General features: G+C 38.7%; 1 protein-coding gene across 1 annotated transcript in view; it reads right to left on the bottom strand.

Annotated features, from left to right (window-relative positions):
* Nucleotides 1–15,610, bottom strand: part of CCSER1 (coiled-coil serine rich protein 1) — a 538,753-nt gene extending 523,143 nt beyond the window's left edge. Inside the window, exons 1-2 of the mRNA XM_005418130.2 lie at nucleotides 14,254–15,610; nucleotides 10,962–11,149 (exon numbers count right to left, since the gene is read on the bottom strand). Of these exons, the coding sequence (XP_005418187.1) occupies nucleotides 10,962–11,149; nucleotides 14,254–15,568 (1,503 nt within the window). The 5' untranslated portion in view covers nucleotides 15,569–15,610. The remainder of the gene's footprint in view (nucleotides 1–10,961; nucleotides 11,150–14,253) is intronic.
* Nucleotides 15,611–25,928: the final 10,318 nt, after the last annotated feature.

Here is a 25,928-nt window from a genome sequence, read left to right as displayed (position 1 = left end):
GCCTCTTCCAGCTGAAATGCCTGACAGGTTTGTGCCAACAATGCTTACTTTACTGGCTGCTGAATTTTCCTCTGAACAACGTTCCCTATAGGGAATAATCACAGAAGATAAAACTAACTCCTGAACTTCAGTGCTTCAGGTAACAAAAGGATTACAAATTTCTCTTGACAACCAGTTTTGTAAGCTCTTGACCTTGTTAGTTCCCAGCTTCTCCTTCAATTCCTGCCTAATTTATAAAAGTATAGATAGCCTCTCCAATCTTCCCAGCTTCCTTAACTGAACTACTTCCCATCCTCTTAACTTTCAGATCTCCTAGTCAAAACTTTCTCCTGAACTTTTTTCCTTCCCAATGCTTCATCTCTTCCTTTTCCACAGCACCTGCAGTGAACTCCATCCCATCCTAAATCACAATTTTCATACATTTAACTCTTCTTATCAGCACTTCATAACCCCACCCATTTTCTAAAGGCAACACAGCCCAGTCTCCAGAAAGTCCTGACCTTTATCCTCCTTGCTGCTTTCTGGATCAGGTTCTCATTTTCCCTACTGCACTTCCTCCACTTCAGTAAGGAGACAGATTTCAAAACCTGGCAAATTTAGAAAGATGAAAGTCTTCCAGGATAACTGTCTGCCAAGTCTACAGATTTATAAAGGCAATTTCATTTAGATAAGTGCTCCCTCTCACTGTTTACTCCTGTTGCTTCACATATCACAAGTTTCACAATGCTTATTTTGGGATAGTTTCTTCAAAATATATTCCCAACACTTAGAATCTAATCATTTTGGTTAGAGTGACTAAGTCAAAACTGTTGGGTTTTACTTTTATCAACTAAAAGATACCAAAAAAAGACGACAAGAGACTTCTGATTTTTGGAGCAGTCAAAACTAACCTCATTTCCTTAGATATACTAAAAAAAAAAAAAAGTTATTCAGTGAAGAATTTTGTTGGAGTCATTTTTAGGAGATGAATTCTGCTACAGTGCTGCCTGTTCCACAGCATCAGACCTAACAGGGTGGGTATGTAGGAGTAACCTAAAACACACATGAATAAAAAACAAATAAGTAAGAAAAACTGAAGCCCTTCTTCCTATCCAAGATACCTGTCTAAGCAACAGAAACAGACCTCGGTGAACAACCTTCTATTAGCTCTCAATTGATTAAAACTTGCTATGCTGTTGCAGATATTCAAGATCCCAAAGCAGGCTGTTACTAAACATCTTAATTTCCCTCCTCGGGTTTTCTTTGGTCTCAAACAAGACATTTTGTGTCGTGCAACTAATTGCTCCACCTATTCCTAACAACTACTTCTCAGGTACCAAAGTTCCTCTGATTGCAAATCAGCTCCAAATCATAACAGCTATCCAGACTGTTAATGCAAATATAAACCTTACACATTTATCCAACACTAGTACTCTTCAAAGTCCAAAAAGCCTCTCATAGAACAAAATTATGGAGTGTTTGTTACTTTATCAAGAGTTCAAATACAAAACACATTATAAGTGTAATAGTTTTGGAAAGTTTATGCTGTTTGGGGGGTTGTGTGCAGTTTGTTCATGAAAACATCTACACAGCGAGTTAAAAAAAATTTTACAACATAGATACTAAGTTATTCACCAGTCTATGTTATTTCATTTAATTTTATTAGTTTTAGTCAATGAATGCTATGAATACAGAAAATTATCTCGGGGCAACAAAATGTGTTTTAGCATTTCATTCCTTTCCTGAATGATATACTGTTGCCTACTCCTTCATTAAAAGCGGAATGAACCTAGACAAACATTCCCAAACCTGATTTCCAGGTATCAAATCACAAAGCACGATCCTGAGCCTTTCATGGGCTAGCATGTACTTGACTTTAAACCAGAAAAATCTCCTGTTCTAAATGGCAAGCTTCAGGGTCCATTGCTAGTTTTCCAGCCCCTGCCAAATCCTTAAGCCGGGGTTCATCTAGTATTGCCTCCAGCAACACGCTGCCAAGACAAGAAGGACTGCATATATAAACGACCTAACAAGTGACCCAACAGAATTTCCATTTCTCACCCCATTACCTTCTTTTTATCAATCAAAGGGATCAAAGGCCTGGAAGAAGCACCCTACCCTGAATTGCTGTAGCCTGGGGAAAAAAATACTGTATTTATTCTGAGTTTATTCTCACATGAGCAAAGGAATACAAACAGGCAGCTTATAGTAAGGCATTCCAGAACTTGCACTACAGAACCATTTATGCACACACTATTTGAGGGACCCACACAGCAGGAAATTATGTGCATAAGAAAGGACAAGGGCAAAACTAGTCACTCTAAGAACAAAGCCAGGGCAATTTTCTGTTTTTATTTTCATAAAAAATAAGTGAGTGCAAACTACCAATGAATCATCTGACCTACAGGATGATAAATCAAAGACACTGATTTCTATTCACTAATCATAATTCAAGTACAGTGAATTAGCTGTCCATGAACTGTCTCCCTTACAAAAGTCCTCTAAATATTTCAGTTTTCTTATTGTATGTATTACTTGCATATGCTAACCCAAGAAGATAGATACCACAGCTGCAAAAATACTGCCTGTGCTAAGGGCATCTCCCAAGATAAGAGACATGACTGTAATCTTCTAGGGCATAGCAGACATTATTAATATAAATTAAAGTAACTTACCTTCTTTTTCTGCGGAAGTTACCAATACTGGATAGAAAACTGTTTCTACTTAAGTATTACTCACCGCGTGAAGGCCCCTCCTTTATTTAAAAATAAAGTGTAATAAAACACAGACATTAGATCAGCCACACTAGTTCAGATAACCCTCTAACCTGTCTCCACCAATGATAACTTCCATGGTCCCCTGACCTCCGTCCTTCTGCAAGGAAGAGACCCCAGTATGCAAGCTAAGTATGTCAGGTGCCTCTTCATCTCTCCTAATTCTTTCTTTAAACACTTGTTAGAGTCCCAATGGCCTCTCTCACACTTCTACTTCCCACCCACCATCACTGGGTATCACAGGAACTCCCTGTAAACCACCTCCCTTCTCTGGCACACCTGCTCCATGAAGTAGGATGGGGAAATACAAGAGACTGTGCATATACACAGATCATCATGAGGATGATCCCAGTTCCTGTGACTTTACAATTTCTGCTCAACACAGCATAGTTCCAGGTAGAATGACTGGGCAGAGCCCACAGGCATAGCAAACAAGTTGGGAGCACAATGGGAGTGTCAAGAGAGCTCTGTTTAGAATTCTCTTTGCTCCCTGTCCTTCAATACTGGACTCATCTCTTCCCAGTATCAAAGGCCTTTGAGTATCTGACACACAAGGGTGGTCACGGGTGTCATAAAGACAGAGTCAGACTCCTCTTCGCGCTGCCCAGGGAATAGAGAAGTGCAAGTGAAATACAAGAAACCCAACAAAAGTTTTGTTCTTTTTTTAAACCATAAATCTGGATAAACGCCTGGACAGGCTGCCAAGTGAGGCTCTGTAGTCCCCACCCTCAGAGACACCAAATCCAGCTGCACACATCCCTGGGTGCAGGGATTCCATCCCTGACACCCATTTGAGCAGAGGTGTTGGACCAGATCATGCCCAAAGGCGCCTTCATGCATCAGAACTGTTTCTCTCCTAATACTGATTAACATACTGTGAGAGCTGGCAGGGAGCATTCATGAGATTTTTCACAGGATTATTTCATCCTTGGTAAATCCCTGACCTCTCTCACAGGTCCACAGCATGACAGGCACTGAGCAGAAGGTATCTTCACCACAAATGAGTTACTGCTTTGGTGGTGGCACTATAGGTGGTGACAAAGATTTTAGTAGTCCACATGCACAAACAGACTGAGTGGTTTACTTCAAGAAGATTGCATAACAATCTTGCTGCAGCACTCACCTGTATTCAGAACATGGAAAATATGGTAATGAACCATAAAGTAAAATGTAAAAGTCATCATAAAATAGAAAAATAGCCAAGTTGATTTTGCTTGACAAACATATCTATCTATTTAAACAATATTTATGACTACAGTGTATTTTAACATATTATCAGATACTTCTATGCAGAAAAAAATCTTTCCCTTTGGAAAAAGAAATCCATAAAGATAATATAAACTCCAAATGATGAGCAGCTTCAGAACAAGCTACCTCTTACATTAACTGGCAAAAATATTTGGGGATGTAGTAAGACTAGCACAGAAGTGTGTCTTGTTAGAAAAATCCATCAACTGTCCGCAGTTTCTATTTTGAGTCTCAATAAATAGCTATGTTTTTTCTGAAAAATATTAAAACAGAAAACTAAACACAATGCATTACAGGGGACACCTACCTATAGTTTAAGAAGTTCAGTGTCCTGTAAATTAGTTCAAACAACACTTAGAGTAAGTACTCCTCCAAGTCTTCAGAAAAAATATCAGATGGCCAATTTGTATTGTGTTTGGATGGGCAAGAGATACATTTTTTCATCCACTTGCTCTTATGGTGCTATGTTGTGGATTTATGACCAAATCAGCATTACCAACACAGCAAGATGTGATTCAGCTATTGCTGAGCAGGGCTTGCACAGTTGTCAAGGCTTTTTCTGCTCCTCACACTGCCCTGCCACTGAAGAGGCTGGGAGTGCACTAGAATTTGGAGGGGGCATAGTTGGTACAGCTGACCCCACCCGACTAAAGGGATCCAGCCATATGATGCTGGGCTCAGCAGTTCCAGCTGGGAAGGAAGAAGGAAGGGGGAATGTTTGCACTCATGGCATTTATCCTCTCAAGTAGCCACAAGGTGTGACAGAGCCTTGTGATGGATGGATGGATACCTGTCCACCCCTGGGAACCACTGAATGAACTCCTTTGTGTGTGCAGCTTTTGCCTTCCCTGTTAAACTGCCCTTACCTCAGCCTGCAAGTTTTCACACTTTTACCCTTCCACGTTTCCTCATGCTGCCAGAGGGAGTAAGCCAGTGGCTGAGGGGTGCAGTTCACCCACTGCGGTTAACCCATATAACCACAGAAAGAACTAATTTTGTTCTATTTTTGCTACACACCAAATGCCTCCCCCCCCACTGCCATGATGATTCTGGGATTTAAAATTGCTAATAGCTCTACCTTCTACCTGTATAAATATAACTCAATTCAATTTAAATAATGACTCCAATGTTAGATTAACAGTTTACCCTTTTCTGGGCCATGATTACGTCCTTAAAGAAGAGCACAGAACATCACAGCATAAGCATTAAGTCACATCTAAATTAATTTCTGTTAGTTACTTGATCTCAAGAATTAATTCCAAGTGTTTAACAACTGCAATCTGATTTTCACAAGCCCTTCATTTGTTAAGAAACACACATTACGCTACAGACATTAATTTCCCACAGGGTAGTTACCCAAAAAGCTTCTAGTTCAGTTGACCTAAAAATCACAGTCAAAATGCTTAAATCCCTATCTTCCATTTTTTTATCCTATTAGTATGTGAAAGGCATTTTCTCCACACTAAATTAGAAATATAAGGCTCAAATTACTAAGCACCTATTGTCAGCAGTTTACTTCTATCTGGATAGCACTGTTCAGCCAAAGTAGTCCTGACAGTTCTCACTTTAAGTGGCTTCCACAGTTTCTTTTCAGAAAGGAGCAATATGCCACATTCACTGCAAAAGGGAAAATTTTGTTACTTTAGTATCAATCTAGTTATAAATTAATGCTGTCAAGTCCTCTTCTCATGATGGGTGAACCACTGCCTTACAGGGTTTGCTTGAACAGCTCAGTAACAATTGATGTTCCTAAATATTCCCCCTCGAGAAGCCCAGCATAGCAGAGATGAATTTGAATTAAGCAGAAATACCATAATGCAGTGACAGAAAAAGAATAGCACATCTATTTTCATTATGACAAAGCTTTCATGAACACCACAGATACCAGAGATAATACACCCTTATAAGCAAGTTAAAAGCAGGTTGTAGCTATTCTGAGCACACATAACATTGGTAGTTGTAAAGAAGGTTGTGCAGAAGACAATAAAGAATTGTGTGCATCTTGCTTACCTAGTTCACATTTTTCTAACAGCCTTGGCATATCTGAAAAAGGCTGTTTTGTTTGAGGATTTTTTTCAACCTCAACTGAAGCCCTGAGCACTCAGATCCTCCCTCTAACATTTCATTCACTGCCTTTCCAGGGCAGGCTGCTAAGACATTAATAATTAATGCCAGTCTGTAGAAGGGAGTGTACCCCACAAGGTTTTCTCAGGCCTTTAAAGGTCACATTTATGGGTCACAAAAAACAGCCACATTCAACTTCACTTTCAAATCTACTAATTGGTCACTCTGGAACTCATTCAAGTCAAGTACTTTCAATTGCAGCTTCCACCTCATACATTAGCCACACACTGCATAAAAACCACAGCTTCCAGAAGGTCAAGGTTAAAGTAACCTCAAACAAATATGAAAGTTACTTAAATTCTCTCTAGACTAGCAACCAACCTAGTCTGATTCATACTCTGCTTAATCACACATCAGCAAAATATCATACAACTCAGCAGAAGCAAGGGGAATATGAAAAACATCTTAGCCCTTATTCACGTACATTCACTGAAGTCCATGGGGGCACAGCACCCTGCTGTTTCTGTCTCGATGCAGCAACTGGATTAAAACTGGCATGCTTGATAATAAGGTACAATACCAAATACAGGAAGAGATTTGAATACAGTGGTTTGGAAAACAGCTACATCACTCTAAGTACCATTTCTGAAGTATACTAGAAGCCTGACTATTAACTACTAAGCCACCCCAAATCACTTGGGTAACACAACTGAGGTGGAGTTACCCACACACAACATCCAGGACACCAGCCTAATTTAGACTGCAGCTGCTAAATAGATAATTACCACAGATGTTCTGGCCATAACATACTTTTATTAGCGACCTCTGCTTTGGCTTTCTGCTCCCTCCAGACACACTAGGAGTCTCAAATACTTGCAGTTAATCTCTCTTTTGCAAGCATATTTCTGTGTCAATCACTTACCTTTATTCTATATTCCCAAAATGTCAGATGGCTCCCTCTACACTAAATTAGTAAATTTTTTTTTCAATTTAATGTTTAACTAACATACTCAACTAATTCCATTATCAAATTGAATTCCTGCCCATGAAGTACTGCCCTGTATTGTGACACTGGGTTTTGCATTCACTGGTCCTAATTTATGTTGTAGGTACATTTACTGAGATTCTCAGTACTTGGAGCATCCCCACTTAACAAGAATGGGACAAGCGTGAGAAAAGGGGGATTTTGGCTCAGCATCAGCAATGGATGGATAAGCAAAAAAAGCTCAGTAAAAACCTTAGTAATATAGTACCAGCATGGATCTTGAAAAATTGTCTTTATGCAAAGCAAAAAATTAAACTGAAAATTTAGAAAGGAAAAGAAGCAAATTTTGAGGTATCTGCAGCTACCCAAGTGCATGATAGGCAGCATGGGAGAAAACAAGAATACAATTGTTCGACAGCCTGGCAACGGGGCCACTGTTAAAGCTCGGGGGGAAAAGGCAGGGATGTCCTTAGGCCTCAAAGGTCCTTGGTTTTATACCTAATATATAGGAACCACAGCAAAGATGCAAAGAAAGAAATGGCACAGCCAAAGCAACAATGCAGAAAAATAAGTTGTGCTGCTCTAATTGGGCTGGCACAAGTCGGCAAGGCTGCTTTGCTCCAGGCAAAGGAAGCTGATGATGCAGCACTGAAGGCAAGCACAAACATTTTTACCTGCAAAGGTGAAAAGTTGAAGCTGAATTTAAGAAGCAAAAAACAGGCAACATTTAGAGAAGATGCAAGTACGAGAAACTGAAAACTGTGCTGAAGAGTGTCCAGAGAAACACAGTCCTGCAGTGTTCACCCACTGAGACAAGTTGAGAAATAAGGGGTTTTTAGTTAAATAGTACATATGCTGATAGACAGGCATGGGAAAGGGAGCAAATGTAAAGACAAATAACTGTTTTCCTTGTAAAGAGCAGCAGAGAGGCAGAAGGGCAGATTTGCAAGGGTCAAATGTAATCCACTGCACACATGCAGAGTGAAAACACATGTATGCATACAGCACAGTGTAGCTCATGCCTTGAAGTTGGGCAGTGTGATCTAGGTGCTCCCACCATTCTCTCAAGTTTTTCTTTGAATTTGAAGTAATTCACAGTAACTACCATTCATATCATCCCTCACAACTATCCAGTTTTAATGACTTTAATTTGCTAGCATTTAAAAATCTCTGTAATACATTAAAAAATTTAATATTTTATCTCTGTACTGATAAATGTGATATTCAAGATACTCACCTTTCCATATTAGCCACTACTATGACAAGTGACAGATAGTTCTGTTGCTCACACACATCTCACTTTCTCCTAGTTCCAAGTTCTGTTACATATGAAGCTTTTGTTTTCCCTGCTGTTCTGCCTCCTAAGCCTCTTAAAGAACTTGCTTAGAGTGATTTGGTGGTGTGATCTTATTTTTCTTAATGTGGTATATTTAATTTTCATTGTACCAAATATCCAGGTTGACATTCTTTCCATTGGTCTTGCAGGACTGCATATTTCAGACCATTCAGGTCTTTTGCCTGTACTAATTTACATTTTTCTTTCCTTTTGTCTCTCTTACACATTGGAAAAGAAGAACCACCTAGGTATAAACAGCAGGCAAAGTATAATTTCTACCAACCTTCTGAAGCATAGTTAACTAGTCTGTATGTTATATCAAAAGATTTAAATTTTTAACTCATGAGTTCATTGTTAAAGCATTAGAATGACCAGAGTCTATAGAGCAATATCCATCTCTTTAAATTGCATCACTATCAGTACTTCTCATTTGGAAAGGGTCTATTATACTGCACAGACTAACAACATGAAACTGCTCAAAGACACATCCTGAATTGCAGTGATCACTATCCAAAACCATTTCTGGTGAAACGGTGCCCTCTTGTAGCAGGAATCAGCCACTGCAAGAACAGCAGCTCTGTAAACACACAACTGGCAATTCAATCCATCTCAAGCATTTCTTTCACATCGTTATTTACAATACCATGAAATAGGCACGCTTGCAGAGTTATTTTGAAAGATTTTTTTTGTTCCCTAAATTTCATTTGCAAACAGCACTGGTCTTAGCCGGAATATAAATTACTTTCAGCACCTCACAAGTTAGTTAAGGCCACTCTTAGGGGAAGCAGTGGTCTTGTTTGTAGGTTTGACACATATTCCTAGTAATCAGGAGGTCAGTCTATCCAAACCTTTACCTTTCATCTTCGAAACAATTAACTGGCAATTATGCAAGAATACTCTGCTGACCAAGATGTTTAGGATAAAGAAGAATTTATCAGATGCTGGGTTTTTTTACTTCCTGTCTCCTGTGAAAAATCTCGCACCCCTTCAGGGAGACTTTCTGCTCCTCACTCCCAGTCCCTCAGCAGAAGCAGCTCACACTGCCTGCCAACAAGAAAAAGAATACAAACAAGGGCAAAGATACAAGTACACAGCTTCTTCAGCTTCACAAGACATCTGGGTGATGCCAGAAAATCAGCAGCCACAGCCACAGCCGCTCGCTCAGTGCCTCAGAGCAGAACTGCACAGCAATGCTGCCCTTGCCACAGGGGCCTCTGCTCTCCCCCAAGGATTTGCCATCCCTTAAATGTCTGTGGTTCATTTTTCTCCAGAACTGAAAAACATGAATACAGCCAGCCATGGGACTCATGTTGCTCTAGCCACCTAAGAAAGATAAGGCTTTTTATAATACTTTGTGTATTGTGTAACACCGATTCTTTACCTAGTATTTATTCTTCATTAGCATCACTCATTGGTAGCCATCTGCTACTGTGGTGTTAAACACAAATTGATTGTGACAAGTATTTTGAAGAGGCATTTTTCCTGTTCAAATATGTATTACTATGACCATTCAAAAAAATTTTTTTTTCTTCCAGAAAAGGCAATTTTTTTCTTTTGTTTTTGGGCTCTTTGTGGGGAGGAGACGGTTTTGATTTACTTCCTAAACCTCACTTTTTACTAAAAAAGCTCTATTTTCTTAAGATGGGAAGGTAATATCCATATGTATTGGGGGAAAAGTAGGAATAATTTTACCTTCCCTCATGAGCATGCTCTCTCATCTTGTTTTAGATGTCCTTTTAGATGTCCTATTATGACTGTAATACCAACAAGCATAAGCAAATCATGTCGATATGGAGACAAACTTGCTAATAGCAGTGGGGGAAAAAAAACTCATCAATTTCATAAACAAAACACAAAGAAGGGGTCAGATTACCACCTAATCCCATCCACACTTTTCCTACTTCCTGCTGTTCCTGGATTGTCACACCTTCCCATTTCCATCATTAATATGGAGCTAAACAGAAGGAAGTGCAATAGCATCAGCACAAACTAGTATTTAAATAAACACACATCTGCTTAACAGCTTGGGTCTAACAACCCCAAAAAGGTTCATAGGCCTGAGCAAGGATAACCAGTATTTTAGGGCATGAACTCCACCTGCATAATGCTTTGTATACCTATGTGAAACAGCATCTTTAAATATCATCATGTTCCTTCTGGCTTTGAAAAATTACATGTTATTCACTGATATTTGCATGCAAACTTCCTGCAAAAACAGAGATACACAAAAAGCTCCAAACACAAGCAAATCACTAACAGACATCAACAAGAAACTCTTCCCACAAAGTACACAAACCTTTTCACAGCACAACACCCAGCAAAAAAATACTTTTAATATCTGAAGTTGAGCCTGGATCACATTTTGGAAGCCTGAGACAGCTACTGCCCTCTTTATTACTATTATTTGTGAAGTCACTGCTTCTCACTACAGCTACACCAATCAGAGAAAAACACAAACTTATGGATGTGAGAATAAAACTCACCATGCTGTTCATTTTGGAAAGTCACTGCTTCTCACTACAGCTACGCCAATCAGAGAAAAATACAAACTTATGGATGTGGGAATAAAACTCACCATGCTGTTCATTTTGGAAGAGGACGAGCTTGCTCTCTGCTTCCTTAGGCTGTTAAGCTCTTCTGCATTTCCATCCTTTGGTTTTATGATCAGCCGGCTGCCCCCAGCGGTGCCTTCTGAAGAGGACCTCAGGCGTTTCTCAACAAATCTGCCCTCCCGGTATGGACTGAGGCTGTTGGCAATATCAACTACAAAGAGAGAAGCAATCAGCAATTGTTACAGGGAACTGCTCTCTACAAGTATTTTCTGTGGTGGGATAGGATGTAAGAAAATAAAGCTAGTGCGGAAGGTAGTCTCACACCTGAGGAGCTGCAGCTGTACTAATCACCAAGGATTAGGAACAGGCCTACCCTTAATAGGCCACAGCTGTGTCCAATGAGAAGACAAGTGCTACAAAAGAGTGGGTTAGCTGGGTGAGGAGACATGGAGTTTGTTGGTTTTGCTGTGAAGAGAGATGGAATCAGTGCTGTGAAAAGCTACCCATGAGAAATCACCGAGAAGGTATGAGAACTTTCACAATAAGACGACAACAATTTTCTTCATCAGAACACTGCTTTGCTTGAAACAATTACACTGAAATCGCATGAGAAATGTTCTGTGGAAAGCAGACCATGCTTACCTAGATAAAGGTGTCACCTGGGCCCCGGTTCAGTGGTCAGCCCCAATGACAGGCATGCTCAGCACACCACAGCCCAGTCTAGGGCACCTCATAGAGTCCAGAAAGACTCTTTGTTCCATCCTTTTCTTTCTCCCTTCATCATAGGATACTTCCAAATTGCTGAAAATAAAATCTACCAGAGAAACTATCACTTGTCCAGTGGTGCCAAAACCCAACCTGCCTTACCCTAGGCCCAAAGGCAAGTAAGTCCAGTCTTGAAGGGCCAGGTGACAACTTCATTACCCCTGCATAAGACAGGGATGCACATAAGACAGGTTTCCATTTCTGTTCAGCATTCCTAGTTTAGCCTTACACCTGCACCTTCCATCAGCCTGCAGTCAGTAGGCAAAGTCCCAGTCCAGTTAAAACAATAACACATCAGAAAAGAGGAGAAAAAATACACTTTGATACATTAGGGAAAATTTAGAGATGGGGACAGATAAAAGAGTAGTGGCCTAATAAATGTCACACATACAGAAAATCTTACCTTCTTTTGCATTTTGCAAAAAGAGAGACATTTCTCTAAAGGTTCTCAAAAAAATCCGTATCATATAAAAACACATAAAGGTATGCTAAGAAATACATGGCACATCAAACCTGCTCATACATTAATGTCACATTCACAGTGGTATCTATAATGATATCAGCTATGAGACCAGGTACAGAAGAGAAAATATCTATTACCAAAGAAAACGCATAGAAGTATTTTGTATTCACATCTAGATTTAAATACTGTTTTAGAAAACCAAATGTTCAAACCAGTCTGTTTGTAACAGGTATAAGTACTTATAACCATATCTTACTGATTGCCATGTAAGCTTTTTCTGTATTTGACTCATTTCACATTCATAGTGGTATCTATAATGATATCAGCTATGAGACCAGGTACAGAAGAGAAAATATCTATTACCCAAGAAAATGCATAGAAGTATTTTGTATTCACATCTAGATTTAAATACTGTTTTAGAAAACCAAATGTTCAAACCAGTCTGTTTGCAACAGGCATAAGTACTTATAACCATATCTTACTGATTGCCATGTAAGCTTTTTCTGTATTTGACTCATTTCATATGGCAGGACTTTGTCTTATTTTCACTGGCTCCTTCATACACCTGGGAATTGCTAATTTGAAATACATTCTACACAACACCAGAAAAAAAAGTATTTTGAACAGTACTAAAAAACAGAACAATTAATCAACAACTTTTATATAGTGCAGTACTAGCTCTAGTGTTTCTGTGAACATGAATCCAATTTACAAAAACATCTGTATCACAATTTCAACTCCCTTAAGCTGCTTTAGTGAAATACAGACTAAATATCAAATTGCCAATGCATGAGTTTGAAATGCAGGGGGTATTTCTAAACATCCCTCCAAACTGCTCACTTAGTGCTCTGCAGTACACTCTTGCAAGACAGATTCTGAAATAAGAGCTATTTACAGATGCGACAATGTGGCAAGGAAGACAAACTGAGTGTTCAGGACCAGTAATATAGATAAATGGGAATATTTTTTTTCCCCAAAGTGACTGAGGTTCTGAGTGAAAGAGGAGCCCTCTGGTGAAAGCTAATTCAGTGGATTAATTTGACTTTCTATTGCCATTTATGTACAAGATATCCAACCAAGCCTAGCAGCGACTAATAATTCAAAAAGCAAGATTGCTTTTGATTGCTTATAATCCACATGCCTAGATAAATATCCAAGCAAAATGATGGGTGTGAATTTATATGAGTTTATACTTACCATCATTTATCTTCTAATACAATCACTACAAATGCTGTCTTGTTAACTCTCAAATTTTGGACCACCACATACAGCCTCAGGATTAAGCAAGAAAGCACCAGTCATTAAGCTGGCTCGAGAAAATCAACTGTCAGTGATAAATGTCTTCTGACAGGCGTCCTTCACTCAAGGGCCTGGTGCCTTACTTATCTGTATCTCTATAGATTGGGATTTCTAGGCACAGTCTTGCCACTTAATCTTGTTAGTATTTCCAAATTACTCTTCATAAACTAAAGACCCAGTGTGAAATTTAAATGGTAATATTAACTCCCTCAGTTTCATAGATAACAAAATGAGAATTTGAACACTTATTTCAGATGGAAGCACAAATAGGATATTTCATACTTTGACAAAATATCCACTTTGAGCTACTCTATAACATCAGTTGAATAGAGAAAGCAAGACTATAAATTTCTAAACCCAGATCAATATAAAATAAACTGCATTATTTCCCATAATCAGACTACAAGAACATGGTAGTCTCTGGTGACATTCCCATCCCAAATTATGCAATCCCATGGCTGAAGTCCAAAATAGCCCGGTCTCAATCCCAGAATCCTAGCTTCAAGCTCCAACACAAGCTGCATTCTTAATTCATTTTCTATTAAGCAAAGCTATTATCTATTAATCAACAATGCTGATGGGTTTTTGCAAACTTTAAAACACAAACTCAAAAAAACCACAGACTTTTCCTTTAATTCCTACAGTTCTGGAGGAGGACACAATTTCTACTTTCTGAACTTCATAGTTCTCTAAAAAACATTCTATGACAAAACAGTCATTATAGAAGAAATGAGGCCAGCCCACCCAAAACCCACCAAACTCAAAAAGGAAAAGACCATGAAACATACCTTTAGAATGGTTTGGTTCATAACCCTGTTGTGTTATAAAGGATTGAGGTTCAGAACATGGAACAGAGTCTGACTCCACTACAGGAATTGTGTTTTTCATGTGCTTGGATGGAGTGCTTTCATCTCTGCTGCCACTCAACCCCTGTGCCTTTGGAGAGCGCGTCACTGGTTCTTCACTACGCTCTAACATCAAGGTTTCTAAATGTGCATTTTCTGAGTTAATTTTTTCTATGTGCCTGGCATCATTAATATGCAGTCCATTGGCTTGCAACAGTACTTTTGTTTGATTAGCAACTGAGGTTTTGAATAAGGTACTGGACTCCACACTGCACGAGCTTGCATGACTCACAGGAGATACACCAACAGAATGGCCAGCACTTTGCACACTCTCTCTCTCCCTCACAGGAGCAGCAGCAGGATTAAAGAAGACCTGAGAGGTAGAGACATCGTGGCCAAAATCCTCTGCGAGCAGTGCCCCAGGCCCACTGCTGAGCAGGGCATCAGCCTCTGAAACAGAGTCCTCAGTGAGAGCGATGAAGTCCGAGGGGGTCTGGGCAGCCGTGAGGTCAGCCGAGAGCAGCGGGGACTGCAGGGAGCTGCCCATGCACTCCGTCGTCTCAGCCGAGCACGGAGGAGACGACCTGGCCATCACAGGCTCACTCTCCACGTAGGATTTAACTTCCAGCAAGCACCTGGGCTGCTGCACAGAGGAAACTGATTGACTCTCCGGAACTGGTTTGGAAAATCTGTAGTGTGATGAAAAAGACTTAGTGAGAAGTTTTCGTGTGGACTGTTTGACAGAGTATCGGCTCCGCTCTTCTGCAAAGCCCGAATCATCACCCTCATTCTTCCCAGAGCTTATGCAATTGATAAAAACATTCTTATTAGCTGAGGGCTCCTTTCCCTTTTCAAAATCGTCTGTCAAAGACCTTGTTATCTTCTTGTTACGTGAGCTGCCAAAGCCAACTGAATGCCTTCCTCTGCTTTTTATGTGCTCGTCTAAGCTGAGTTTGTGAAAAGTGCTAAGAGAGGACTGGGCACCATTTGAGACGTTAACATTCTGACTCGCTGAGTCAGGCTTCTGCTCACTCCCTTTCTTGTTATGGAAGCTAATGGAAGGAGTGCGGAAAATGCTCCGGCGCTTTCCTGTGCTCCCTGAGCTGGAGTTGGTGCTGGATGGGGAGGAGGTGTGGACACCAATGGCATTGGCAGAAGAAGGCGAGGAAGGAAGGGAGTCGTGTCTCCGGCTAACACTTCTCCTGAATATTGGCAACCGAGATACAAGAGTCGATCGTCTGGATCCTGAGTCCCCCATCAGGGCACAGAGGGTCCGTGGTTCTTCACAGCCAATAAAATAACCTGGGATGACAGAAAAACAAAGAGATGGGAGAAAGAAGATAAATTATTCAGTCTCAAAGACCACTCAAACAGATTTGTCAGTCAGCCTAAATACATGAGATGTCAACATCAATTTGTTGCATGCACATTACCGAAGACTTCTAGCATTTCAAAGTCATGTTCAATAGCCAGTACTGAAAACTGAGCAAACATGTCACTTAAAACATTCTACTGACAAAAGATACAATTTTATATACAATACTGTACAACAGTATTTTATACTGTTGCAAAAGGTAATGGTATAAAATCTAAATGCCAAGAGATATATAAACATATCATCCAAACGTCCTTGTTTTTAAAGTCTTATAAAGTGTAAGCATTCTTAGAAGATAGTTGATTTTTCATGATCATGAGTGGAACAAGTAATTATTTTGAATTTCTAAATACTCAGATTTTTGCATGAAAGAAGAGGATTTCGATTTTTCAATCTTCACAGAACTTCCAGTTGGATTTCAATTACTTTATGTGCTTCTGTTAAAGGCTGTAACATTTTGCAGTACAGAAAATGATGGCATTGCAGTCCAGCCACAATATGCAACACCAAAAATTCTTCCTAAAGAACTGTAAGTTCAAGGAATTGACTGTCAAAATATGGGATCATGTTTCTAGATTTTAACTGTCATGTTTCTTTTGAACACTTCTCTGAAATTCTCTCACAGCCTATTTGCTTATAATTAGCTAATTTTTCATGGTTTTTGAAATTAGGGAGAAGTGCTTCCATGCACAGGCACTTGGCCCTTTTTTATAAATATTAAAGTAAAACTTATTTTGATCAGCACTGTAGATGTACTGGAAGAATATTAATCTTCATGAAATATATACCAGTTCTATCATCTTTTTGTTCTCGTTATAATTAACTACCACTGTGAAAATCAGGACCACAGAGAGACAGCAATAAAAACACATAATATATAATCACAGGAACATGATGCTGTAGGAATTATACCCCTATGTAACTTCCTGAGCTATTAGCATTCAGCACATAAAAACAAACCCCATGTCAGCTGTCTAGACAATGTTTGTATGTCAAGTGCAAAAACAAAGTAATTCACCTAATGAGCAATTTAATACGTGTTATGTGGTTCAGCAAGTACCTGTGAGCAATGTATACATTTAAGTAGTGTATACATACACACAAATATACAGAAATGGAAACAGAATATTTAAGTATTAATAAAACTACATATATGTTACATCACTGTGAAAGAAAGGGTAACAAGTTCAAAGACTGTTTCTGACTGGAGATTGAACTGTACTTTTCTGCTGTTAACATTTTTTTAATGTTACAGTTTTTTATATGTACAGTTCCACTCTGAACATGCAGTGCCAAGCAGCTGCACTATTCACAAGCACCAGGAATCAATAAGCAATTTTGTAGTTCAGGATGAGAAAAACAGCTTGGGAATAGTCACTAATTGCAAGAAGTCATTGGTGATCTCTGATGGCAAGCTAAAGCCCGACCTAGACAACGCCCAGGTTCTGTGACTGACAACCCAATCGAATTGAGAAAAAAATAGAAAAACATTACCAGAAAAACTTTACATCCACAAGTGAACTGAAGCACAGACAGCTGTTCCATTTCACTGACAGGTGTGAAAGTTGGCATTTAGCTGGTGTTATCCCAGCTTGTTCACATCTCCACAACTCTGCCTACCAAAAATGGGCTTTTGAAAGCCACATCAAACTCTTCATCCCTCCCCTTCAAGCTTCTCTGGCTTCTTTAACCACTTCAAGACTGTAACTATGTTGGGATTTCTTTGCTGTAGTGAATCTCTACCTGGAGGCTTACTGGTACATTTAAGCATACACGCGATTTTTAGAGATTGTGAGGATTCTTTCCTGTATTTTAAGGAGAGATCATAATTGCTGGAAAAAAAACACTTTAGAATGCAGTTTTACAATAGCAGTAGATTAAAAAAGTACTTTTAAAATACCTTAAACTGCTATAGGCATTTTATGGGTGTATAAAACATTTGCTGCCACTGTTCTCTCTCCTGCCCACAGCTTAAATTGTCATTTCACTGAAGAACAAGCCATCCTAGTTTATAACTACAGAATTTTCCATGCTGAGAGCAGAACGAAGAAGAAAACTGAGCAAAAAGCACAGTCTGTAACTTGCACTGGGAATACAAAGACTGTGTCTAAATAATAAGCGATTATTCATAAGGACTGACCCTGAATAAACATAGCCTTGGCTTTCCACGTGGTAATAAATTTTAATAGAATACATTGCCTCTAACAGCAGATAACAAAATAGTATTTATTCAGTTGATTCCTCCTTTCCTGTCTCTTGAAGGAAGAACACAAACTGTCAGCATTCCTCTAATTGTCTAAACAGCAGAAATCCTCACCCATAAAATACGAAGTACAATACACTAATCTTTCTAGGTCTACAATAGCTATTAGAGAATATTTCTTGATATATACACTGTTGTGCAAATATACCTGTATATATGCATACCCATGTGCATACACTCTTTTAATGTTGTGAATCTTCTAGTAATATATTTAATATTAATGATTTAATAGAATTATATCTAATTTACATACACACACGTTTTGCACTGTTAACCTGCCAAAGTTTAGCATTAAGTTAAAATGACAACTTTTCTACTTGCCACACAAGGAAAAATAACAAGTATTTCAAGAAAGCAATATTTTCAGATACTACTGAAGTCTGATCTTCCATTAATTTTTTGTTTACAGCAGAGGAGTTATAAACCGCCATATATGTCCTGTTATGACTAATATAGGAGGTGTTTCCTTTCAGTCTCCACATTTAACATAAGCATTTGTACTTGCAACTTTACAGTAGTAACCCTTACAGAGTGAAATTCACTCCAGCTACATCTTCTCTGCAAAACCATTAGTTTTATTTATCTAAAATCCTTGTCCCTATGGGCATCATTCTTAAAACGTTCAACAGAGGAAAAAGAAAAGAGCAGAAAAAGATACCTTTGTTTAGGCTCCTTGTTTAGGACAAAATATGCTAGCACATAATGAGAATACTCAAGAAAACAGGCATACTATCCTGTGTGGAGGTTTGAATCTTGATCAAGTACACAGCCATTACTTTGTAATACTTTCAAATTCCAAAGTCCAGTTTCTACTGAAACTGAAGTGTTTACTCAGTGCTGAACAAGACAGACAATTTTTGCTTTTTATGGAATGGATTTTTGATGCATATTCTTGCAGCTGGCATTACACAAGACAGATTTTGCTATAATGACAGAAAATGACAAAGCTGCTTTGAAAACAATTGCAGGCAGAGTAATAGTGGATTATTTCAGAATATTCTCTTCCTCAAGAGCTAAGCTACAGCTCAGAGTTTCTGAGCTCCTGTGCTCAGACCAATGGAAATGGAAAACCAAGTGTGAGTAAAATATTTCCCCTCTTAATAGAAATTTTAAAAGTTAATCAGATGGAAATAGCTTCCTTTCATGTTGGTCTGCACCAAGACATTGCAAAATGCAAATTAATCTCAAAAATATCTTAATGTCACATACTTAATTGCCAGAGAAGACCAAGAAGTCAAGTTTTTTATAGTTTGGTCTTATTCTTTCCCCACAAGAGATCTTTGGAGGAACCATCCCAATATCAGGCCTTTATCTTGCCTACAGAATTTGTCTGACTACAAAAAACACATAGGGTAAAAATTATACAAGCAGCTCTGTATTGCATGTATTACTGTATCTTGTCAAAAGAGACAAATTGCTCAACTCTCAGACAGTGAATGTAATAGCAGGGAAAAAACCCACAAGTTTTAAGACGGGCAAAATTGTCAAAATATTACACCAACATCTCCAGAGAAACATACTCCATCAATTCACCAGCTGAAAAATAAAATGCAGTACTTTTTATTTCAGCTTCTACTCAGCAGCTACTCTCACAAGTGTGCCAGAACTCAGCGCTTTCAATAAATAGGAATTCCTTGCGCTTCTGGTTTTGAACCCCAGCAGATGGAGCCATGTATCTACTTTCTCAATTACTGCAAATATGAAAAAGAAACAGTCTGTGCCTTTTACATTTCTTACTGCCTTTGAGGCAAAATTTAGGAATTGAAATTATTTGTGAATTTTACCATTATTATAATTACAAGTACATATGAAAAGACAATATATGTTTATTCAACACTGTAGTGTCTAGGGGAGTGCAAACACTCCATAAACATAAACCAACCTGCTACTACCTCTCAACGCTTTCTAAACAAAGCTTTCCTAAAGAGGTTCTCCTCAAAGATGCAATTCCTAGAAATATTAATCAACATCTTCCAAACAAGAAAGAAAATTGAATTAGCTATCAAAGTTTAAACTGGGAGAGGACATGACACATGGCTGAAACACCTCAAACCTTAAATCAGAGCAGAATATCAATAAGCATCTGGAAGATTTTTAGGCTTCACTCATAGCTTAGGGATGATGACACATTTTCTTTATTGCTTAGAACTGGGAACTTTACAATAAAGGAGAACATACAGGACTAAGATGTGCATCTCACACTGCGAAAATCCTGCCTCCATCCCTTACACGAGCGCTACCATGCAGCAGGAGGCAAGGACCACCTCACAGACACAGTCTCTTATAGACCAGCTGGCTCCAACCTTACACAGAAATTAAATTTGCCCCAGGATACTACAAATACCCACAAATCTACATGAAAATAAATATTTTTAATTGCCGGTGTGTCAGCAGAAGTCTTGACGCAGCTGATACACTTGTAAGGAGCAGTCCTTCAGTCCATGGGGCAACATTATAACAATTTGGGTGGGAGCCACAGGCTAAGCTTCCATCATTTGGATTCCAGCGCTGTATTGCCCTCAGCATTTAAGCATTACCGCCTTCAATAAAGTTCTAATATTATTTGTCTCTCTACTCTAGTACGTTTGTGACTTGGTTTTACCTGCACAGCTCCCAGAGGTCACTGTGTGTGATCATGCCTGTCCATGAGCACAATGTAGGAGTCTAAAAAAGCCATTAAAAATCAGTTTACATTTACAACAAAAGCAAACAAACACCAGATAAATACTCAGGGCTCTAGCAGTTACCAAGGACAATGTAACTGAATTAATTGGATCTTACTGAAAACACCAGCAAAGCCAAATGCCTGAACAATAGAAGGCACTAGCTAGGAAAGGGGGGGGTTGCAAATTAAAAGGCACTAGCAAGGAAAGGGGGGTTTGAAACAATCTAGGTTTGCAAATTAAATGAGTGAAACTCCTCCTAATACACAACAGCTCCACTTGCTTTGGTGAATAACACTCTTCCCTTTTCCTCTCTCGTGCATGTAAGCCTTGCAGCATGGTACAGAGCTACAGAGTGTATTCTGTGGAACAGCAGCCACAGTCATCATTCTCACAGTGAAATTTTGTAAACTCCTACCACATCCACACCTGATTGGAGGTTAGTTTTTATGAACAGTTTCTATAAACAACTGAGGAGCACCTAACACAGGGTACCAGACCTTTAAAAGTTATCTATGTCTACATATGCACACATGTACAACTCCAGTCTTATTCCCCTCTGCACTGAAAAACTAATTGGGCAAAAAAAGCTTTTATGTACCTAGGAGAAGCTTTTATATATCTGGAAAACAAAACAAAAACACTAAAAAAGAAACCAAAACCAAAAACACAGAATCCAAACACTCAGTTACCCTAAGGCAAGAGATGAGATTTCTTTCAGTTTCCAGCATTCTGCAGCTCAGGCCTACCTTTATTTTCAAATACTCCTCTGCTTTCAGGAAATGAGAGAGGAAACAAGCAGATAAATTTGCAATAAAGAAGTCTAAAGCTACACAAACACATCATAAGCCCATCTCCCATTCTGACACGTCATGTACCAGTTGAAGACTGTGATTTCATATATCCATAACTGCTATTCCCAGTGTTGTGATTAAATTGTAAGTGCAATAATCATTCCAAGACAACAACTCTAGGTAAGTGATCTATATATCCCCTTTTGACTTTAAGTGAGCCAGAAGAAAAACATAAGACAAGTTACACACAACTCATTCTATCATTTATTATCACTGGGTATGTAAATTTATCCCACTTCCACCATGTGAACTGTGGCTGTAATAAAGGAGAACCAGGGTAACTGATCTTTAGAAACCTAGGGGCCACAGTTCTCTCACATTTGAGCTACGCCCTATTTCAAATGTCTCTGTATCACAGCAAAGGTTATCTCAAAGAACTTCAGTATAATCACAAAATAACAGAAGGGAACCAACCAATATTATTCTTCGTTTTTACATCTACCTAGCAGCCAGTTGTTCTTCAGTAAGAGCTGGGATAAGCTACTAGCAAAAAAACTGATTGTGTGAAGAAGATGAACTTTCACCCATTCAACAATCAGACATAAGAAAGGCCAGAAATATGATAAGGACTATACGCAGAAGAAGAAGCAGTCCCATTCACATTTTGGTGTGTTGTGTTGCTTTTCCAACAGAGAAGAAACCATCCCTCTCTCACCTGTCACTCATCTGGATTCTGGAAAAGTGTACATTGCATTTCTTACAGCATCTGGTATTCACAATATTTAACAGTTTAATTAGAAACAATTACAAGTAATAACCTGGAAGTGCAAGCATCAAAGAGCATGAGCTTGCTTTGTGATTCAAATGCCATAGCATCAACTTCCCCAATTATCTTCCCCAAATATGCTTGCACACAATGAATTATTCACTTTTAACAAGTGAAGTGGACTTACACAGATCCCTGAGTACACATGGTAGTTATACCATGAAGGGACAGGGAGAAATGGACTAATTTTGAGATATCTTGGGTGGACACAGAGATAGCAGTCTGGGGACACGGAAGGATTCAATAGGATGCAATCCTTCTTCCCTCATATTTTTCTCTCCTCTCACTCCCATTCTTAATGCCCACAGTTGTGTTTTTACAGTGCTTAGAGATAGCAGAAAAGCATGTCTGAACAACATTCTAAGGAAAATAATTATATTTGGACTTCACACTAAATAATAGTATTTAGTCATAAACACAGGATGTGTTTATGACTAAATAATAGTATTTAGTCATAAACACAGGATGTGTTTATATATAGACAGCAATTTGACTTTTGGCTGTGCTTTGACTAAAAGGGAAAGCCTACAGACAATCAAGGGTATTTTTTTCTTTCATGCATGAAAAATAGGTGTAAGATGCCTACTAGAGCACATGGAAAACCAGCAGATCTAGCATTTGCCTCAGCCCAGGACACAAAGAGAGGAAGAGAATTCTTGCCAACTATTTGCTCTGGAATTTGAGTGGAACAGATCACTACTGCACAAGACAGTTGGTATTCTCACAAGGAAAATACCCAGAATAACACAGCCCTAGCTCTGTGCTGCTCAGTGCATAAAAATTGTTGGCATAGTGAAGCAAAGCACCAATATTGGCTACTACTTCCAAAGGCATTCAAAGCATCTCTATCAGTGCTGCCTCCCCCCACCTCACCCAAAAAACCCCAAAAACACAAAAACAACCACACACCAAAAAACAAACAGCTTCCTGAAAATATTCTGCTGTCTCACAAGACCATAAGACATCATAAGGAACTCTAAAGCATAATCCATTTGATTTGCACAGTTAGTAGCCCAAATTCAGCTTTAATGTGCTCCTTCTTAAATCTGCTTCTCTTGCTGACTTCAAGTAACCACCTCACAAATGTCTCAGCACTGTGCAGTCCCAGCAGAGCTACAATTTGTTCAGTGCTCTCTCTATTCCTCTTACCTTCCTGAATCACAGCTCCAATGTCAGCAGCAATTTACTTTTATTATAAAGCTTCCTGCACGTTTCCCAGTCTGGCTCCTTTTCAGTCTCAAGTGCTGCCTGCCTCTGCTGTGTATATGGCAACCACAGTGACAACAAGGGTTGGGATCATTTATTACCTCTGTCACTGGTTCAGTGTGTGACCTTAATGTCACATTAAAAAGGACCAAATCCTCATCTGCTGTAAATTCAACAGGCTTTGATGAGTGGATCATGCTGGTTTAAATCATTTGGCCTTTCATCCTTATAAGCCTCAATCATCTCATCTGCAATTCTTCATTAACTCTTGTGAAAGCAACACTTGGACGTGCATGATCCAATCACTCCCGGCACACAAACTCGTAATTTAAGCAGATGGAAGCAAGGTTTTCTGTCTTTTTTTTAATATGCTGACCAAGGACAGAATCCCTTAATAGATTACAATGAAAATTAATAAAATCCTAGCAAATTAATCATGCAGTTCTGAAGAGCCATATACCTGTGTTCCATTCCAGTTTCTCCCTACATGTCTGCTTAGAGCTACATTAAAAACAGACCACTGAGACAGACAGATCCATGGTTTACCTCATGTCCTCACAGCCAAAAAGGCAGTGTGCTAAAAACTCTTACAAGGGATCCACTGCATTTATGTCCCATTGAAGTCAACAGGACCATTCATGTCTTGAAAGTATGTGCTTTTGAGTGAAAGGATTTTAAAAATACAACATATCTGGGGCTATTATTATTCATTAAACTGTGAAAACTAAACACTAAGCAGTTTAATTTACAGATTGGCCTTTGATCAATAAAAAGGTAATTGTAGTATATCACTGTTGCAGCTGTTGACTGCATTACCACAAAATAATATAGCAGCTCTCTTCCAAATTTCTCTAAGTTCAACAGAAAAGACCAATTCCCAACTCATGCCTTGAAAGAAATCTGGTGATGCAAAATGAACTGTTAACACCCAGACTGAGGATTCAGATTGACTGAAAACTTCCAGGCAAGCTACTCCCAGCTTACTAACTCTAATGAAAGGGAACCACATGATTCCTGTTCCCTGCAGTTTTTACCACACATAAGATGTGTGCCTCATGGGGATGAATATTGAATACATTCATAATTACTATCCTCAATACTGTGTCATTTCATTATTTTAATTGCCAACTAACTGCTTGCATTTCTTTACATGCTAATGTACTCCACTGGACACTACTAATAAGAAGAATACATTTTTAGGAATCAAATACACTACATTTAAAACTAAATCGTTATACTTATCATGTTCTACCTAGGACTTCCGTGAACCTTAGCAAAGACTCAGGCAATACCCCTTTTTTAATATTCAAATTATATTATTTCTAGATTAAATTTATCACACTCATTTGTATCTGTCTTCTTGCTATTAAAAACAATGAAAGAGAAGAACACTCTAGACAACTCAATATATTCATATACTTAAATTCTAATTGCAAGTTGTTAATAAAACTTTAAAACACAGTGGCTCACACTTATGTAGCATTGAGTATTGCACACTTGAAGATAAACAAGTGCCATAATAATGCCTGGAACCATGTGTAAAAGTTTACACACACGCTGCAAAGACCTGCATTTTTTATGAAAACTCTAGGTTAACAAAGTCTAAGCATAAAGTGAGCCCACAAAGCAAGCACAGAAAGCAATAAAAGAAAACCTGAAAAGAAAGCTTGAAAACTCAGAGCTGCCTGAAGAGAACAAAATCATCCTGGAAGCTCCTAAGGATTCCAGAAAAAATGAAAGCCTAATTTAATTTGTTTCTCTGGATTTAAGAACCCAATTATCTGGCACTTCACAGCTTGTAATCACAAGTCAACACAAACTTCCATTAATGTTAGTTTTCAACCCAAGTTCAACACAGAAAAGTCTACAAAAAGGTGGTATATCACAGTTTCAATTTATTCCAAGTATTACATAAATATCCAGGTGTTTAAGTGGAAAAGTAAAGGTCTTTGAAGCCATCAGCTGCATTTCCCCTACTTAGTGACCTGCTCTGTAACCAAGGGACCCATAAAAACCTATCCCTCTCACCAGAATTATGATACCAGGAATATTTTAACCTAATAAGTATTTTAACTTCATGTTTAGATTTTGGAGTCCTTAGATATAAGAATTTTTTTACTGTATGTTCCTGGATGTCTGGTGTGCTTTGTCACTGTTAACCACTGTACAGCTTCTAAAAGGCTTTAATCAGAATCCATCATTATGTCCAAGCTGGTATCATTTGCTCCCCTTCATCACCAAATATAACTCCCAAAGCTAGTCTGATTCCCTGAAACATCAGGGACATTAAGTGACAGCACTTTTACAAGAGTGGGTGCTTTATGCCAGTCCTAGAAGTCCAATCAAATAATTAACTTCTTAGCAGGGTGCAATCCATTGGTCTTCTGCCTCCTGGCTGGGACGACGGAAAGCACAGATAACTACACCATGCCTACAAGTTTGCTAGGAAAACAAATTGCTATTTCTTTACAACATGTTTCCTCACATCTAA

Source organism: Geospiza fortis, unplaced genomic scaffold (assembly GCF_000277835.1).
Source record: "Geospiza fortis unplaced genomic scaffold, GeoFor_1.0 scaffold11, whole genome shotgun sequence".
Taxonomy (NCBI): domain Eukaryota; kingdom Metazoa; phylum Chordata; class Aves; order Passeriformes; family Thraupidae; genus Geospiza; species Geospiza fortis.
This window is presented reverse-complemented; position numbering and strand designations above follow the sequence as displayed.